The sequence below is a fragment of the Rhinoraja longicauda genome, chromosome 2 (genome assembly GCF_053455715.1).
Source record: "Rhinoraja longicauda isolate Sanriku21f chromosome 2, sRhiLon1.1, whole genome shotgun sequence".
NCBI classification, from domain to species: domain Eukaryota; kingdom Metazoa; phylum Chordata; class Chondrichthyes; order Rajiformes; family Arhynchobatidae; genus Rhinoraja; species Rhinoraja longicauda.
This window is the reverse complement of record NC_135954.1, coordinates 38,144,431-38,164,015: the sequence shown is the minus strand read 5'-3', so window position 1 is coordinate 38,164,015 and position 19,585 is coordinate 38,144,431. Positions and strand designations below refer to the sequence as shown.

Sequence of the window (19,585 nt, the reverse complement as noted above, 5' to 3'; positions counted from 1 at the left end):
TTGGTTTTTGCTCTGACGTGCACTGTCAACAGTGGGACCTTATATAGACAGGTGTGTGCCTTTCCAAATCATGTCCAACCAATTTAATTTACCACTGGTGGACTCCAATCAAGTTGTAGAAACATCTCAAGGATAATGAATGGAAACGGGATGAACTTAAGCTCAATTTTGAGTGTCATAGCAAAGGGTCTGAATACTTGTGTAAATGTGATATTTCAGTTATTTCTTTTTAATTACTTTGCAAAAATTTCTAAACACCTGTGTTTGCTTCTTCATTCTGGGGTATTGTGTGTAGATTGATGATATTTTTTTTTTAAAGAATTGAATCCATTTTAAAATAAGGCTGTAACGTAACAAAATGTGGAAAAAGTGAACGAGTCTGAATACTTTCTGAATGCGCACTGTAGCTTGAAGGTGAGGGGAGAAAGATTTAATTGGAACCTGAGGGACAACGTTTTTACACAAAGGGTGGAAGGTATATGGAACGAGCTGCCAGAGGAGGTAGTTGAGGCAGGTACTATCACAACAACATTAAAAGACATTTGGACAGGTACATGGATAGAATAGGTTTCGAAGGATATGGGCCTTATGCAGGTAGGTGGGACTAGTAAAGATGTGGAATGTTGATCGACATGGGCCAGTTGGGCCGAAGAGCCTGTTTCCATGTTGTATGACTCTTCACTTTGGGTTATCTGTGAAACTCATTCATGCTTGTATTAGATTCCAGTGCAATTTATAGACCAAATTCCTCAGTATCAAGCAATATAGGATAAAGTTTGATTAAACGTCATTTGTAAAGTTCGCACAAATCTTGGGGAATCACTTCATAAGGTTCAGACTTTGGATGTTTTTAGACTAGGTAAATAGAGATATGCTGTAATAGAAATAAGGCAATGTTGGCTTAACTGAATGAGGTGGCATTTGAAATCAAATGTTCTAACATAGTACAAAAAGTTCAAAGGTGAAAGAGCAAAATTTGTAAAGCTTTCCTGATAGTCGAAGAGGGATATTTTTGTAATGACACAAAAATTCACGAACTTTAGTTATACAGCGGGGTCAGAATGACCTGTTGGTATAAATGTTTTTTGAAACGGAATTAAAAAACATCTTGCTGATTCGTTAGTTGTATTTATTAAGAATCTTGTTACTGTACTGGAATACCATAGGAAAACATCATTTGATGTAATACTAATAATCCATCTGGAACCACCTGTTTCTAATACCACAGCACCGCCACCCAGTTCTTTAATTATAAATTTCCCCATTATATATGATTGGTTATATAGTAAACAATGTCTGTGGCCAGTTACAGTAAATCTATCCCTAAGTTAATTATTAAGCCTTGAGTGCACTGGGCATCACCGGAATGGAGAGGAGAAGAGCCATCAAGAACACCACAAAGGCAGCGGAGAAAGCCTCGAGATGGCTCTGGATCAGGAGAAGAGGTCCATGGGGAGGAGTGAATGCCACCTGAACACAAGTCGTGGTCTGATCAACCACGGCTGGATCGCCTGGGCGAGGGTGTCTGATGTTGAAAGACCCGAAACACCCAATGACCCCAGGTTACATCACTGATGATGTGTTCAGGCGCATCAAGTGGAGGAAAAGCTATTTATAAATTATCAGTAGCACTTCTATGTTTCTTACTCCAAATGGAAGTAATTTCAGATTATTCTCATAACTAATAATTATATTTTATTAGCAATTCATTAATATTATTAAGGGAAAATGAAATATTTCTTCCTAACCATCTTGATAATATTTATTTCACAACTGTTATAGGACAATCTTTGTTTCATAGTTCTTGACAAAATATCTAATTAGATTAAATTCTATAAGAAATCCCTCAATCTCAATTTTCCCTTAAGCTATCACTTTGGCACTTCCTTGAGAGTAAAGCCACTTGTACAGAGTAAACTAAAAAAGTGCTCAACTCTGAAAGGTTGCTAAGTGATTTTCTTCCCTGATTATTTGCTTAATCAGTACAGGATTTATAAATTGGTCCAAACTTAATTTTTTTAATGTGCATGAGACCAGAGATTATTTATTTTTAAACATGCTTAGAATTAAACGTTGCAAATAAAAACTTTCACTACATCATGATACTTAAACTGTTGTGAATTAAATTTGATGACATGGGTCAAATAGAGACTGTTTTGCTTCTGACGCTCTTAAATTATTGTAATTACAAAATGCCCCAACCCAAAACATCACAGTCCAGATGCTGCCTGACCCATTGAGTTCCTCCGGCATTTGTTCTAATCAAAATGTATTACTGCTTCTAAACAATAAATGGCTTTGTGAGCATCTATATCTCATTATGCCTTCATCAGATTCAAACATAATCTTCTCATTTTGTTTCCAACCAAACTATCACAAGATCTCCGTTCTAACTATTTGTACGGATATTTATTTTTTCCCCCTTGAAAGCAAATTGAGTTCTATAATTAAAATGTAATTTTGTTATCAATATCTATGACTATTAATTTTCACAAGATGCCAAACCATTGTTTAAAGGTGTTCAGCTTCTCAAAGAAAAAAAAAAGACTAACACAGTCAGTGTTTGGGCCCACTACTTATCTAATATCTTAGTCATTGCACTTATTTAAATTCACATTATTAAGATATTTGGTTACTTCCTTTTAATTTCTTTAATTTAATTACTTCTTTGTATAAAATTCCAGCCTTGCCCAGATCATCTCAAATTTTCTTTGAATCACTAATTCAACTTGAAAATGTCAATATTATTTTCTGATCTTAAGTTGCTGAGAGATTTCCAGTTTCTGCTGCATTTAGAGCAAATTAATCTAATTTTGAGTAAATGATTCAGCTAGAATATCTGGTGAGTTGCAGTTTTTAAGATCAGTTCCACAAATCTCAGTTCCACAAATCTCAGTTGACGCTTTCCAAGTCTGAAGAAGGGTCTCGACCCGAAACGCCACCCTTTTCTTCCCTCCAGAGATGCTGCCTGTCCCGCTGAGTTACTCCAGCTTTTTATGTCTATCCACAAATCTATTCTTATTCTTGCAAATGTAGAAATAAGGAACTTCAGATGCTAATTTACAGTGGGGGTGGTTAGGAGGGTGGACAGGTGGTTGAACAAAGGCCACAGGTGATAAGCATAAGAGTTGCAAATTCTGAAGCCAGAGGAAGGAATGTAGGTGGAAAGTGAGGGAGAGGGGAGAAATGGGTGTGAGTCCAAGTTGGGCTGTGAGAAGAGAGGAGGGGAAAAAAAGGTGATGGGAAGGATTCACTTGGTTACCTAAAATTAGAAAATTCAATGTTTGTACTGTTGAGTTATAAGCTACCCAGTAGGAATTTGAGGTGCTGTTTTTTTCCAGTTTGCTTGTGGCCTCGCTCTGGCAAAGGATCGGCAAGAGACCAAGCATGGACTCGGGAAAAGTTTGGATTCAGTCCTCCAAGGCCTACTTGATTTCCCAAATGCTAACCATTTTAACCCCTCTCCACATTCCCATACTGACCTTTCTGTCCTTGGCCTCCTCCGTAAGGTTGCATGACGGATTAACGAACTACCTGAAGGAAATCCAAGTGTTTTCCAAGAAGTGCCTTAAGAAACCATGGTCAACAAGATTGTTTATACGTACACAGTTGATTTACGTGTGACATCACCTGGAGGATAAACCACATACTAGTTTTGAGTGGTGTGGTTTGAATCTGTCTGTTCCTCGTCAGCATTTATATATTTAAAGCTCACTTGGACAAAGGAAGAATCAAGCATATGGATCATACACAGGCAATAAGATTTGTTTACCATGACATTCTGTTTGGCACAGATTTTGTGGGCCAAAGCGCCTGTTTCTGTGCTGTACTGATCTATGTTCTACCACGAAAAGGACTGAGGTAGATACAACCACAAAATTCTCTTTATATATTTGTTGAGCTCTAATATGAGTTGTATTCTGAGGAATAATCGCATAACTCTGTCCTCTTCCTATTAAATTCAGTATGAGCATAAACAGAAGAGAACCTGACCAAAAATTCGTCTGACACAAAGTTTCATGAATATAGTTTATAAAAGACCAAATGCTCAAGGAAATTCTTAGTGATCACTGATAATGTTTCTTTATTAAAATAACTAAACTTGCAACAATGATTACAGTCACTATTTAATCTATTTTTCTTGTTGCTAACAGAGATTATAACAATATCTCCCTTTCCTATTTATAGGTCATAAACCCGTGTTAACAGATGTACAGGCAGAACTGGACAGAATTGCACGCAAGCCAGAAGCTGTATCTCCAACCCATACATCCATAGCAGAAGACAAAGCATCCTGAAGAAAAGCTACTCGTGTGACTTTTATACCGTATTGTTGGCTTTGCCTTTCCTTTTTCCTTCAGAACATGTGCTGAGTATCACAGGCTGTTTTTGAAGTATACTGGACTACCACGTTCGATGAGTTGTTCGTTGTATGTGCAGAAACTATTGAGAGGGAGTTTGCTGCAAAAATGATTCTATTGATGTGTTTTCTGAGAGGAAAATAATGAGATGAACTTAATTATTGGACTTTGCATCTCTTTGTTCAATAATGCTAATTTGCAGCCAGTTTGGGCGAGTTATTTATATTTCCCAGGTGTTCAAAAGGGAAATGTCAGATTCAAATCGTAACTATGGTGCCTAGAACACACTGTATCTAACTGTTTTGCTGGCTGGAGGCAGAGCAGGAATCCAGGCTATTAAAATCAACTTTTCACAAACTTGCATCCCAACAGTACTGCCTCAAATATGAATTGCTGGTGGCCAAACATAAAAAGTGTGCTGAACAGAAGTACTCTTTAAAAATCCTGAACAATGTGGTGAAATGCCTGCTTTTTGTATCGTAGCCTGTTACTTGTAAACTGCAGTGTTGAATTTGAAGAAAGGGGGCAGTGGTCAGTCACCCAAGGAATGTACAATACATCAACTTGAACTCTGTATCCTTTGTTCTGGTTGTTATATGGTACTACCTTCACTCATTTCTGTCTGGTTCCTGTATTGTGCTGTTTCTAATTACAGAAAGATGTAAGGATTGTCATCCTTCAATAAAGTTGTATTTATTCTCTTCAGCGGATCTAAATTATGTCAGTCTTTTATTTAGAAAAAGTAAATCAATGTAATTCACAAATGGTTGTTGTCTGCACACAAAGTTTGGCTCTCCTTTAGGAGGGCATCTTTCATTTGATGTTTTCGGCCTCCAGGAACGAACACGTGGATGTGCTCCAAACAATAATTCAAAAATGTATTCCTCGCCTAGTACGTCATTTTTGTAAGTGTGTAGGATTTAATTTTTATCCTATTTAATTGTTTTTAAGTTCTGAGATAGCAGGCCCAGAAAATGAAGAATTATTTCCGACAGTGGAAATGGAAGAACATTAAAAATCATTTTCTTTAGATCAAACGAATGCTCGCTGGATCAAATTTTCTGCATACTAGTACCAATTAAAGATGATCCTATTTATGTTGGCAATATGGCTGCTTTGTAAAGGCATTGCTCGTGCATGGAAATGTCTGAAACAAACCAATGCACTGCTGTTGAGGGTGCAGGCAAAATATTCCAAAGTCATTCATCCTGGGTGCAGTGTTCCATTCCACATTTATGGGGAAAAAATAGATACATTAAATTTACTATCAGTGATTGAGAGATTTTGAGGGGGGTATGGAGTGATGGAGTACTCCAGAGTACTTGGAGTGCTCTGCTAAAGAGGGTAGTGGAAGCAGATTCACTAAGCAGATTGTCCCCATCTTACAATTCACCAGGGTTCTGTTTCCTATATTCTTTTAAACACACTGGAACCTAATTTTTTTATATTCCCTTTAATCTCATTAGGGCCCCATTTCTCATATTTCTTTTGAACTCACTGGGGCCCCATCTCATGCATTCCCTTTATATTCTTTTGAATACAATACAATATATATTGTCATTGTACAAGTACAACGAGATTAAGAATGCTACTTCCAAATCGATGCTATAGAATAAATAAATCACGGAGAAAACTAAAACAACAAAGGGAGGGGGGGAAAAAAGGAAACGGGGTAAAGTGCAATAAAGGTTCATGGTAGTGGAGGACAGGTGGAGGCCCATTTTCACTGTCTGAGGACGCTCCGTCAGGAAATTCAGGATCCTTTGCATATTGACGAGCTGAGGCCTAGCTGGTGGAGTTTGGAGTTGAGCTTAGTGTGGATGACAGTATTGAAGGCAGAGCTATAGTCTATAAATAGCATCCTCACATATGTGCCCTGTCTCTCCAGGCGGGTCAGGACGGTATGAAGAGCCATAGAGATGGCGTTCTCTGGATCTATTTGCTCTGAAGGGGAACTGATGTGGGTCTAGTGAGGCAGGGATGATGGCTTTGATGTAGGAGAGGACCAACCTTTCAAAGCAATTCATTACTATCGGTGTGAGGGCAACCGGTCGGTAGTCGTTCAGATTGCTGATGTTTGCTTTTTTCGGCACCGGCACTATGGTGGCTGACTTCGGGACCGTTGTCAGAGATAGAGACAGATTGAAGATCCTTGTAAATACCTCAGCCTTACAGCGCCAGACCCGGGTTCGATACTGACTATGGGAGTTTGTACCTTCTCCCTATGGCTGCGTGGGTTTTCTTCGGGTGCCCCGGTTTCCTCCAGCACTCCAAAGATGTACAGGTTTGTCGGTTAATTGGCTTCTGTAAAATTGTAAATTGTCCCTAGTGTGTAAGATAGTGTTAGTGTACAGGGTGATCACTGGTCAATAGACAATAGGTGCATGGTCGGCGCAGTCTCGGTGGGCCATAGGGCCTGTTTCCACACTATCTCTAAAATAAAGTAAACTAAAGTATCTAAAAGTAACTATAGTTTAAACTCCTACCACGTGATATTGAGATGCTAAGTCTGAGGTGGAAACTTCTCAAATACTTGAAAAGTATATTTCCCAGGAAGTCACAGACACAGAAGTAGCAACGTTGTTCTGTGCAGAAAATGTGATTACACTATTAACGTATAGAATCAATAACAGAATTAATGTAGAAAACCACGCACTCTGTTTTCTTTACATATTTTTTTTGAAGAAAGTTGATTTTTTAAATTAAAATATTGCAAAAGTTTTGTTTAGTTTATTGTCATGTACCAAGGTACAATGAAAAGCTTTTGTTGCGTGCTAACCAGTCAATGGAAAGACAATACATGATTACAATTGAGCCATTCACAGTGCACAGATATGCAGAGGAGGTTTTGAAGGGGTGGGGACGGAAGAATGCAGGGGTTGAGAATAGCTCTGATAATAAAGCATAACATAAGAGCATCAGTAAGGAATTAGTATAAATATGAATAGGGATTAAGGAATAAAAGGACAAGAAACAAAATTTAGGATAGTTAAAAATGAAAAGTTGGGTCTCTCATGTGCTAAAGGACAGCAATATCCTTATGAAACAGATATCATTGGAAAAGAAACATGAATCTGCAAATGTTTGATAAAATGGTAGGCACAAAATGCTGGAGTAACTCAGCGGGTCAGGCAGCATCTCGGGAGAGAAAGAATGGATGACGTTTCGGGTTGAGACCCTTCTTCAGACTGAATTTATCACCCTGTTTACGCCACAGTCTTTTGTAGTATGCTAATCAATAGGAACACTAGAGGTTGAAGTCTAAAGGCAATATATTGACATTCCTTGTTACTGGTCTTTGCCACATGATGGTCCACTTAATATCTGGTCAAGGTCCCCAGGGACAGTTCAATGTCAGTGATGTCAGACTTGGGACTCGCACAATTCCAGACCAAGGCGCCAGAGACCAGCTCATGGACAGGTCTTTCACAAGCCCGAGCAACGATGTTAAAGAGTTATTTCTCAGGGCTTGCTCATCATGCAGGGTGAGCTGTTGGATTCTTTGAATGTCTTCCTGGACCAATCTTTCTTCCTAGACATGTGTATGTGTTCATGAACTTAAGGGATTCTCACGCTAACCACAGCTGTGAAGGACAGTGGTTTTGGAGGCAGGATTGTTGGTAAATGTGTCCAGCTTCCTGATTTAGGGCAGACTTCAATTTGCCCTCTGAACAGCTATCTTTTTTGATAAACTTTGAATTGTTTTTACAATTTAATGGTCAGATATCAGTCTGGCAAACAAGAAGGACAGTCTAAATCTAGCTATTTGGACAAAATCACTTACATCTTGCATTTTCTTCATGATGGCAATCAAATCAACCTTAACTAATGGATAATAGTACAACAGATTAATTTCAGTTCAAACTAGTATCAAGCAAAGCTGCGTCGTTGTTCAACATATCTGGCAGCATCACACTTCCAACAAGCCTCCCACTGGAGCGGAACTATCTTACAGGATAAATGGGAAATTGTTCAACCATGTATCTCCACTCGAGAGCCAGTTACCTCAACCTTAATGATTGAAATGCAGTAGGTAATCAATGCTGCATTTCAATACACACACTCTGAGGCCAAGCTCCGAGTCTTTGATGAAGAGTTCACCAAAGCGTTTTTTTTTTCTCATTTATTTACTTTTTAAGATGTGCAAACTTCTAGCAAAGTCAGCATTTTTTACTTCTAATTGCCCTTGAAAAGGTAATCATATCATATCATATCATATATATACAGCCGGAAACAGGCCTTTTCGGCCCACCAAGTCCGTGCCGCCCAGCGATCCCCGTGAATTGTCTTCTAGAAGTGGTGTGATCCTTCTGGTGAACATACATTGGTACCTTGCTTAGGTCTCAGGCACACTCAGCAGAAAGATAGCACTAATGGAATAAGTGGAAAAATAAATCATTGTCGCATTACATAGAGACCCTTATTGATAGTGCTGCATTATATAGAGCTAGAACATAAAGCATTACAGCACAGGCCGTTTGTTCCACCATGTCGGTGCTGACCATGAGTGGGAGGAGTTGGCTGCGCCTAACGGCTGCGGCTCTCTGGCAGTCTGTTGTCTTTTTTTCTTTTTTTTTGTTTGTGTCGGTGTTGGGATGGTTTTTGTTTCTGTTTTTGGCTGTGTATGTGTGGTGGGGGTGTGTGGTGGGGGTGTGGGGTGGGGTGGGGGGGGGGGGAACCTTTATTTTATTAGGTCTCTTCCCCGGGGCGCGGCTCGGCTGCGGGCCTTAACATTGCCGGCGCAGCTCGGCTGCGGGACGTTTCAGTGCCCGGTGCGGCTCGGCTGCGGGCCTTAACATTGCCGGCGCAGCTCGGCCGCGGGACGTTTCAGTGCCCGGTGCGGCTCGGCCGCTGGACTTAACATCGCCCGGTGCGGCCGCGGGACGTTTCAGTGCCCGGTGCGGCTCGGCCGCGGGACGTTTCAGTGCCCGGTGCGGCTCGGCCGCTGGACTTAACATCGCCCGGTGTGGCCGCGGGACGTTTCAGTGCCCGGTGTGGCCGCGGGACGTTTCAGTGCCCGGTGCGGCTCGGCCGCGGGACGTTTCAGTGCCCGGTGTGGCTTGGCCGCTGGACTTAACATCGCCCGGTGTGGCCGCGGGACGTTTCAGTGCCCGGTGTGGCCGCGGGACGTTTCAGTGCCCGGTGCGGCTCGGCCGCGGGACGTTTCAGTGCCCGGTGTGGCTTGGCCGCTGGACTTAACATCGCCCGGTGTGGCCGCGGGACGTTTCAGTGCCCGGTGTGGCCGCGGGACGTTTCAGTGCCCGGTGCGGCTCGGCCGCGGGACGTTTCAATGCCCGGTGCGGCTTGGCCGCTGGACTTAACATCGCCCGGTGTGGCCGCGGGACGTTTCAGTGCCCGGTGCGGCTTGGCCGCTGGACTTAACATCGTCAGCGCTGTTCGGCCGCGGGACGTTTCAGTGCCCGGTGCGGCTCGGCCGTTGGACTTAACATCGCCCGGTGTGGCCGCGGGACGTTTCGGTGCCCGGGGCGGCTCGGCCGGGGGGCCTTCCATCCCCTTGCGGGGGCTGTGCGTGTCGTTTGCCTCGGTAGGGGTCGAGCTGCCTGTCCGTGGGTGCGGGGGGAAGAGAGGGGAAGTTTTGTTGCCTCCATCACAGTGAGGGGGTGTTTGGAGTCACTGTGATGGATGTTTGTGTTGGGGTCGGGTGTCCTGTGTTCTTTTCTTTTTGCTGTATTTTGTGTGACTGCTGAAATTTCGCTCGGTGTTGTGCCGAGTGACAATAAAGTGTTGTTATGTTATGTTATGTTATGTTATGATGCCAAATTAAACTAATCCTATCTGGTTGAACGTGATCCATATTCTTCCACTCCCTGCATATTCATGTGCATGTTTTAAATTCCTTTTAGATATTACTGTTGTATCTGCTTCTACCACCTCCCTGGCAGCAGATTCCAAGCACCTACTACTTTCTGTGTAAAAAACAGAACTGCATACAATACTACAAATGTGACCTAACCAACAATTTATACAGCTGCAACATGACTTCCCAACTTTTATAATTAATGTTGACTGATGGCATGTCATATGCCTTCTTTATCACCCTATCTACATGTGTGCCACTTTCAGGGAGCTATGGATTTGCACCCTCTCTGTACATTAATGCCTACCATTTACTGTATACTTTCCTCTTACATTTAACATGCAACATCTTGCACTTGTGTGTCAAACTCCATCACTATTTCTCTGCTCGTATTTCCAACTGGTCTATATGACATCCTTTGGCAACTTTCCTCACTATCCAGAACTCCACCATTTTTTGTGTTCTCTGCAAACTTACTAATTAGCCCAACAACATTTTCATTGAAGTCCTTTATATATATCACAACCAACTGAGATCCCAGCATAGGTCATAGTTCTCCAGTCAGAATACCGCCCCTTCAACGTGTAGTATAAGAAAATAACTGCAGATGCTGGTACAAATTGAAGGTATTTATTCACAAAATGCTGGAGTAACTCAGCAGGTCAGGCAGCATCTCAGGAGAGAAGGAATGGGTGACGTTTCGGGTCGAGACCCTTCTTCAGACTGATGTCAGGGGGGCGGGGCAAAGGAAGGATATAGGTGGAGACAGGAAGATAGAGGGAGATCTGGGAAGGGGGAGGGGAAGAGAGGGACAGAGGAACTATCTAAAGTTGGAGAAGTCGATGTTCATACCACTGGGCTGCAAGCTGCCCAGGCGAAATATGAGGTGCTGTTCCTCCAATTACCGGTGGGCCTCACTATGGCACTGGAGGAGGCCCATGACAGATAGGTCAGACTAGGAATGGGAGGGGGAGTTGAAGTGCTCGGCCACCGGGAGATCAGATTGGCCAATGCGGACCTTTCTGTGGCCATGCCAATTGTAGACCATAAGGCCATAAGACATAGGAGCAGAATTAGGCCATTTGGCACATCGAGTTTGCTTTGCCATTTGATCATGGCTGATCTATTTTTTCCTCTCAACCCCCTTCTCCTGCCTTAGACTGTAAACTTTGATGCCCTTACAAATCAAAAACCTATCAATTTCTGCTTTAAAAATACCCAATGACTTGGCTTCCACAGCTGTCTGTGGCAATGAATTCCACAGATTCACCACCCTCTGGCTAAAGAAATTCCTTTTCGTCTCCATTCTAAAGGTACGTCCTTTCATTCTGAGGCTGTGTCCTCTGGTCCTCGACTTCCACTATTGGAAATATCCCCTCCACATCCATGCTATCCAGTTTAGTTTAGTTTAGTTTATTATTGTCACGTATACTCAGGTACAGTGAAAAGCTTTTGGTGTGCGCTGTCCAAGAAAAGGCTATACCTGATTGCAGGCCTTTCATTTTGCATCCAATCTACCAAATCACCGTGAATTCCATGTGTCTTAATCTCTTGGACCATACGGCACTCACAGCGTTGCTGGTGTGAGACACCCTAGCCTGCCCGCTGCTGTGCTGGGAAGTCAGGTATAGGGAACTTGGCTCAAATACAGCAACAAACTACCCAAATAAAGCCTAAGGAGACTGCCTGTGTATCTAGATCCTACAGTCTCACTGTAGTTGAATGAGGAGATAAAATTGGCGTGTCAAAAATGTAATGCTACGGTGGTTATGGGAGATTTCAACATGCAGGTAGACTGGGAAAATCAGGTTGGAAATGGACCCCAGGAAAGAGAGTTTGTAGAGTGCCTTCGAGATGGATTCTTAGAACAGCTTGTACTGGAGCCTACCAGGGAGAAGGCAATTCTGGATTTAGTGTTGTGTAATGATCCTGATCTGATAAGGGGACTAGAGGTAAAAGAGCCATTAGGAGGCAGTGATCACAACATGATAAGTTTTACTCTGCAAATGGAAAGGCAGAAGGGAAAATCGGAAGTGTCAGTATTACAGTATAGCAAAGGGGATTACAGAGGCATGAGGCAGGAGCTGGCCAAAATTGACTGGAAGGAGGCCCTAGCAGGGAAGACGGTAGAACAGCAATGGCAGGTATTCCTGGGAATAATGCAGAGGTTGCAGGATCAATTTATTCCAAAGAGGTGGGAAGACTCTAAGGGGAGTAAGAGACACCTGTGGCTGACAAGGGAAGTCAGGGACAGCATAAAAATTAAGGAGAGGAAGTATAACATAGCAAAGAAGAGTGGGAAGACAGAGGATTGGGACTCTTTTAAAGAGCAACAAAAGTTAACTAAAAAGGCAATACGGGGAGAAAAGATGAGGTACGAGGGTAAACTAGCCAATAATATAAAGGAGGATAGCAAAAGTTTTTTTAGGTACGTGAAGAGGAAAAAAATAGTCAAGGCAAATGTGGGTCCCTTGAAGACAGAAGCAGGGGAATTTATTATGGGGAACAAAGAAATGGCAGACGAGTTAAACCGTTACTTTGGATCTGTCTTCACTGAGGAAGATACACACAATCTCCCAAATGTTCTAGGGGCCGGAGAACCTAGGGTGATGGAGGAACTGAAGGAAATCCACATTAGGCAGGAAATGGTTTTGGGTAGACTGATGGGACTGAAGGCTGATAAATCCCCAGGGCCTGATGGTCTGCATCCCAGGGTACTTAAGGAGGTGGCTCTAGAAATAGTGGAAGCATTGGAGATCATTTTTCAATGTTCTATAGATTCAGGATCAGTTCCTGTGGATTGGAGGATAGCAAATGTTATCCCACTTTTTAAGAAAGGAGGGAGAGAGAAAACGGGTAATTATCTGACATCAGTGGTGGGGAAGATGCTGGAGTCAATTATAAAAGACGAAATTGCTGAGCATTTGGATAGCAGTAACAGGATCATTCCGAGTCAGCATGGATTTACGAAGGGGAAATCATGCTTGACAAATCTACTGGAATTTTTTGAGGATGTAACTAGGAAAATTGACAGGGGAGAGTCAGTGGATGTGGTGTACCTCGACTTTCAGAAAGCCTTCGACAAGGTCCCACATAGGAGATTAGTGGGCAAAATTAGGGCACATGGTATTGGGGGTAGGGTACTGACATGGATAGAAAATTGGTTGACAGACAGAAAGCAAAGAGTGGGGATAAATGGGTCCCTTTCGGAATGGCAGGCAGTGACCAGTGGGGTACCGCAAGGTTCGGTGCTGGGACCCCAGCTATTTACGATATACATTAATGACTTAGACGAAGGGATTAAAAGTACCATTAGCAAATTTGCAGATGATACTAAGCTGGGGGGTAGTGTGAATTGTGAGGAAGATGCAATAAGGCTGCAGGGTGACTTGGACAGGTTGTGTGAGTGGGCTGACACATGGCAGTTGCAGTTTAATGTAGATAAGTGTGAGTAAGAATAGAAAGGCAGATTATTATCTGAATGGTGTCAAGTTAGGAGGAGGGGGAGTTCAACGAGATCTGGGTGTCCTAGTGCATCAGTCAATGAAAGGAAGCATGCATGTACAGCAGGCAGTGAAGAAAGCCAATGGAATGTTGGCCTTCGTAACAAGAGGAGTTGAGTATAGGAGCAAAGAGGTCCTTCTACAGTTGTACCGGGCCCTGGTGAGACCGCACCTGGAGTACTGTGTGCAGTTTTGGTCTCCAAATTTGAGGAAGGATATTCTTGCTATGGAGGGCGTGCAGCGTAGGTTCACTAGGTTAATTCCCGGAATGGCGGGACTGTCGTATGTTGAAAGGCTGGAGCGATTGGGCTTGTATACACTGGAATTTAGAAGGATGAGGGGGGATCTTATTGAAACATATAAGATAATTAGGGGATTGTACACATTAGAGGCAGGAAACATGTTCCCAATGTTGGGGGAGTCCAGAACAAGGGGCCACGGTTTAAGAATAAGGGGTAGGCCATTTAGAACAGAGATAAGGAATAACTTTTTCAGTCAGAGAGTGGTGAAGGTGTGGAATTCTCTGCCTCAGAAGGCAGTGGAGGCCAGTTCGTTGGATGCTTTCAAGAGAGAGCTGGATAGAGCTCTTAAGGATAGCAGAGTGAGGGGGTATGGGGAGAAGGCAGGAACGGGGTACTGATTGAGAGTGATCAGCCATGATCGCATTGATTGGCGGTGCTGGCTCGAAGGGCTGAATGGCCTACTCCTGCACCTATTGTCTATTGTCTATTATCATCTCTTGTGGGGAGCTGCAGCCTCTACTCTAATGCAACAGAAAATGCTGGGAACACACATTAGGTCAAACAGCACCTGTGGAAAGAGAAACAGAGTTAATGTTTCAAGTCCAAAATACTTCATCACCACAGGGAAAGAAAGGAAACACAGTAGCTGTTGCAGAGAGTGAGTAGGGTTGATAGGAACAAGGGGATATCTTTGATAGGGAGAAGCCAGAATTGCTGTTTTTTAAATGAAAGCACATGGTTGACAATTTGATAAAAGCAGTAAAAAAAACCAAGGGGATTTGTAAAAGCTGTGGGAAATGCGTAGAAGGTCAAGCAGTTTCATTGGTGGGAGAAAAACTGGTTTATAACCCACATGGATAACCCACAGATTGCCTGGTTCTGATGCATATTTTGAGGTGCATTTCTCTCCAACTGTCCTCATTCACCTGTCAAGGTGATAGCTTCATGATGTCAGGACGGAGCCGATGGTGTTGGAGCCCTATGTCTCAGTGCTGAGGGGCCACATACAGCTCATCCTAGTGTGTCCAACACCAAACCAACAGAAACCGTCTGCACGCCAAGTTGTGGGCGTTTTATTGCCACTAGAGGGCAGGGCTTTGAGCAGGGTTCCTATCATGCAGAAATGGGGAGAGCATAAGTTCACACTGAGCTGTTAGCACTAGTCTTGACCCTGACCTCTGACGCAGATTAAGCAGATGTGACAGGGGTGCATCCCTGTGACTATTTGGATTGGCCAAAATGAACCAGCGTAATTTTGACCAGCACTAAACAGGGTAGTTGTGTATGCCTGTGGAGTCCGTGGGTAGCAAGTTCCCTAAATTAAATGCCACAATGGTAAACTGGAGACATATTGGTGAGCTGGATCTGGCCGGTGGTTCCCTTGTGCATGCCTTTTCTTTTTGGTGATAAAGATTACAAGTTTGGGAGGTGCTATTGGAATAACTGCAAGTAATTGCAGTGCCTTTTGTTGATGATTCACACTGCACCAGTGGTGGAGGGAGTGGTATATGGGATGCTAATCAAATGGCCTGCTTCGTCCTGTGTGGTTAGACACAAAAAGCTGTAGTAAATCAGCGGGTCTGAAGCATCTCTAGAGAAAAGGAATCGGTGACGTTTCGGGTGAAGACCCGAAAAGTCACCTATTCCGTTTCTCCAGAAATGCTGTCTGACCTGCTGAGTTACTTCAACTTTTTGTGCCTATCCGGTTTAAACCAGTATCTGCAGTTCCTTCCTACACATTGTCAATGCGTGCTGGGTTTTTTGAGGGATGTTGGTGCTGCACCGATTCGGGCAAGTGGCGAGCATTCCACAACAGTCCAGTGGCGCGGCTGGTAGAGCTGCTGCCTCACAGTGCCAGAAACCCAGGTTCGATCCTAACCTCTGGTGCTGTATGTGTAAACTTTGCAGAATCTCCCTGTGATGATGTGGGTTTCCTCCAGGTGCTCTAGTTTCCTCCCACGTATATATGAGCTAGTAGATTAATTGGCATCTGTAAATTTCCCCTACTGATTGGGGAATGGATGGGGAAGTGGAAATAACATAGAACTGGTATTATCGTTAGTCAGCATGGTGTTGATTGGGTGAAAAGCCTGATTCTATGCTACATCTCTAAAAATATAACACTTCTCAGAATCAGAATAGCCTTTATTGTCATCCAGAAAACATGTCTTTTGGACGAAATTCCGTTACCCACAGTCCAAAAATAAGAGCAATAAAAATAAGCAATAACACACACAATCACAAACCAACACAAAACAAAAAAAAGAAACATCCATCAAAGTGAGTCTCCTCCAGTCACCTCCTCACTGTGATGGAAGGCCAGAATGTATTTCTTCTTCCCTGCCGTCTTCTCCAGCGGTCAGGCTGTTTGAAGTTGCCATGTCGGGGCGGTCGTGGCTCCCAACATTGAAGGCCCAGCCGGCGGAGAAATTCCAGGCTGTGCCGAAAGGTCCGCAGCGGGCCAACCCAAGCCCCGCGATTTGGCGCGGGCGAAGATGCTGCCGCTGCCAGAGCTCCCGATATCGGCCCCCACCCAGGAGCCTGCGAGCTTCCGATATCCACGCGGCCCGCGGCCCGAAGCCTCCGAAGGCGAGTCGCAGCCGCACTCCCAGCACCACCACAGCCTCCAAAGGTAGCCAGCTCCGCAGATGGTAAGTCCGGTCCGTGGGCTCTGCGAAGCAGAGCCCCAGGTGGTCCCAGCTGGAGGCCGCCAGCTCCAGGCGTTTGGCCGATGGTAGGCCGCAGCATGACCGGAGACACGACCAGAAACAAACGTCGGGTCTCTGTTCGGAAGAGATAATTTTATAGTTCCCCCCCCCCCACACATAGTACACAACCACAAAAAACACTACATCACATCTAAACACTACAATTTAGACAAAAAACACAAAAGACAAATGGACTGCAGGTGAGCCGCAGCTGCTGCACAGCGCCGCCACTTTCTGATTTGTGTCTTGTAGATGTTGGAAAGACCCTGGATTTTCAAGAGGTGAATCACTCACCTGCTCTTGCAGCCATGTTAATCTCGCAAATGGTCCGACTGATTTTCTGGTCAATCCATGATGACCACTCCCTTCCCCGTCCTCTTCACTCCACCCTCCCCCCCTCTCCCCCCAATGTTGATGTAGGGGACTGTCAATGCTAATTAGTTAGATTCCTTTAGGAAATTTCATGTCATATCCACTGTTGCAGAAGATACATTGGGTCATGGAGCCCCTGCTGCTCCCAGGTCTTTCTATTTACAATGTAAACTGGCGTGGCCACATCAAGAGCCTCACCCCAATGTTAGAATGCAGCATTGACACCCCTTCATATAGCCCTTTTTAAAGTACAACCACAATCACAAATCAAATTAAAAAAAAATTGAAACAAGCCACGTGCAATGAAATGATCCCTAAGCTCCTGAAACTGTCACACCTGTTGGAACATTATGTGGCATCGGTGTTATTGTTGTATGTCTATCTAAGCCTCAACAGTTTAACTCTCTCTTTCCATTGTTTCTAGCATTGTCTGATTTCCACCAGGTGCAGATTTTATTGATGTTACCGACGGAGGAGTTCCCCTGAATCAGCCACCTGCCCAGTGAAGCATATTGAAATCGGTCAGAGCAGCATGTGCAGTTCCTTCTTACACAGAGCAGGATGCGGATCGGTTTCCAACAAATACATTCAGCGTCTTTGTTTTGTAGTCCAGCCAAGAAGAGTTAAAAATCTTCATCCTCCCTATCCGAAGGATTTTACATCCAAGCACTTACATCCGAGATGTACAGAGAATTGACCCGGTACTTTGTAGACTGGTGCCAGTGGAACCACCTCCAGATCAACGCGGGGAAAACCAGGGAGATGGTGCTGATCACCAACGGTGATGAAACAAACTACAGAGCGGAGATGCAGAACCTGGCGGACTGGTGCTCTGATAACAACCTGTCCCTAAATACCTCCAAGACCAAGGAGCTGATCATCAACTTCCATAGGTCACACAACAGGGAATACGCCCCGATCCTTATCAATGGGGTCAGTGAGGAGAGAGTGTCCACCTTCAAGTTTCTGGGCACTCACATTTCGGAGGACCTAACATGGTCCACTAACACTGCTGCGCTGGTCAAGAAGGCGCAGCAACGATTGTTCTACCTAAAAACACTGAAAAGGTCTGGTCTACTCCAACAGCTGCTGATGACCTTCTACCGCTGCACCATAGAGAGCATCCTAACACATGGCATCCCTGTGTGGTATCTCAGCTGCACGGGGGCAGAGAGGAAAGCTCTTCAGCGGGTAGTCTATAGAGCTCAGAAGACTATCGGAACACAGCTACCAGCCTTGGAGGGCATCTACAACACACGATGCCTCAGAAAAGCCTCCAGCATTCACTCCTCACACCACTGCAATAGTCTGTTCGAACTTCTACCATCAGACAGACGCTACAAGACCTTCTACGCCCACACCCCCAGACTCAGGAACAGCTTCATCCCCAGGGCCATAGCTGCCATGAACCGGTGTCATAGCTGCTGAGCCGGATGGTCACATCGCACAGTGAACCAGCACAGATCTACTTGCACTGTATACTGTTTTAAAACTGTTTCTAATTTGTTTCATAGGGTTGTTTAAATTAATACTCATTAGCTAATTAATTTATTGCATCGTATGGGAGGCACATTCCCAATCTCGTTGTACCCCTGTACAATGACAATAAAGATGTATTGCATTGTATTGTGTGGACTTCCGCAGGCGCAGCCACGCCCACTCGATACTGGTGAACATCCAGGGAATGGACATTGAAAGAGTGGACTCTTATAAGTACCTGGGTGATTACCTGAACAATAAACTGGACTGGACTGATAATAGTAATGCACTGTATAAGAAAGGCCAGAGCAGACTGTACCTGCTGAGGAGACTCAGGTCCTTTGGAATGCAGGGGGCACTCCTGAGGACCACCTTCGACACTGTGGTGGCATCAGCCATTTTCTATGGAGTGGTCTGCTGGAGCAGCAGCATCTCAACTGCTGACAGGAAGAGACTTGATAAACTGATCAAGAAGGCCAGCTCTATCCTGGCATGTCCCCTCGACTCAGTGCAGGCGGTGGGAGAGAGGAGGATGATGGCAAAGCTATCATCACTGCTGGACGATTCCTCCCACCCCATGCAGGACACTGTCACTGCACTGAGCAGCTCCTTCAGTGACAGACTCCTTCACCCCAAGTGTGTGAAGGAGAGATATCGAAGGTCCTTCCTTCCTGCTGCCGTCAGACTACACAACCAGCTCTGCTCCCAGCAGACCAGTAAATAAAGATAATTACCGCTATTTTAATTTTTTAATGAATGCTTATTTATTTTTGCTATCCACTTTGTTGCTGTAATCCTGAAAATTTCCCCGTTGTGGGACGAATAAAGTACTTTATTATTATTATTAAATTATATTATTATTATTATTATTATTATTAAAAGCCCACCGTGTTGCATCAGGAAAATGAAACCTCAGACAAGTTTAAGCAGAAATGTGGAGTTGTGGTTTTCTGACAAATCAACCATGACATTTATTGAGCGGCCTACGCCAGTCCTATTCCTCATTCGCACATATGTAACTCTAAACCAATTGCATCACGTAGCGTCAGCACTGCTGCTTCAGAGAAAGTCCCCAACTTGTCCCGACCCAGGCAGAGAGAGA

General features: G+C 44.0%; 1 protein-coding gene across 2 annotated transcripts in view; it reads left to right on the top strand.

Moving 5' to 3' along the window:
- Window positions 1–5,071, top strand: part of dync1li1 (dynein, cytoplasmic 1, light intermediate chain 1) — a 50,402-nt gene extending 45,331 nt beyond the window's left edge. The window contains exon 13 of one of the 2 annotated variants that reach the window (XM_078417704.1): window positions 4,189–5,071. In XM_078417704.1, coding sequence (XP_078273830.1) covers window positions 4,189–4,298 — 110 coding nt within the window. In that variant the 3' untranslated portion in view covers window positions 4,299–5,071. The remainder of the gene's footprint in view (window positions 1–4,188) is intronic. The other variant, XM_078417713.1, reaches the window with a different exon arrangement.
- The last annotated feature ends 14,514 nt before the right edge of the window (window positions 5,072–19,585 follow it).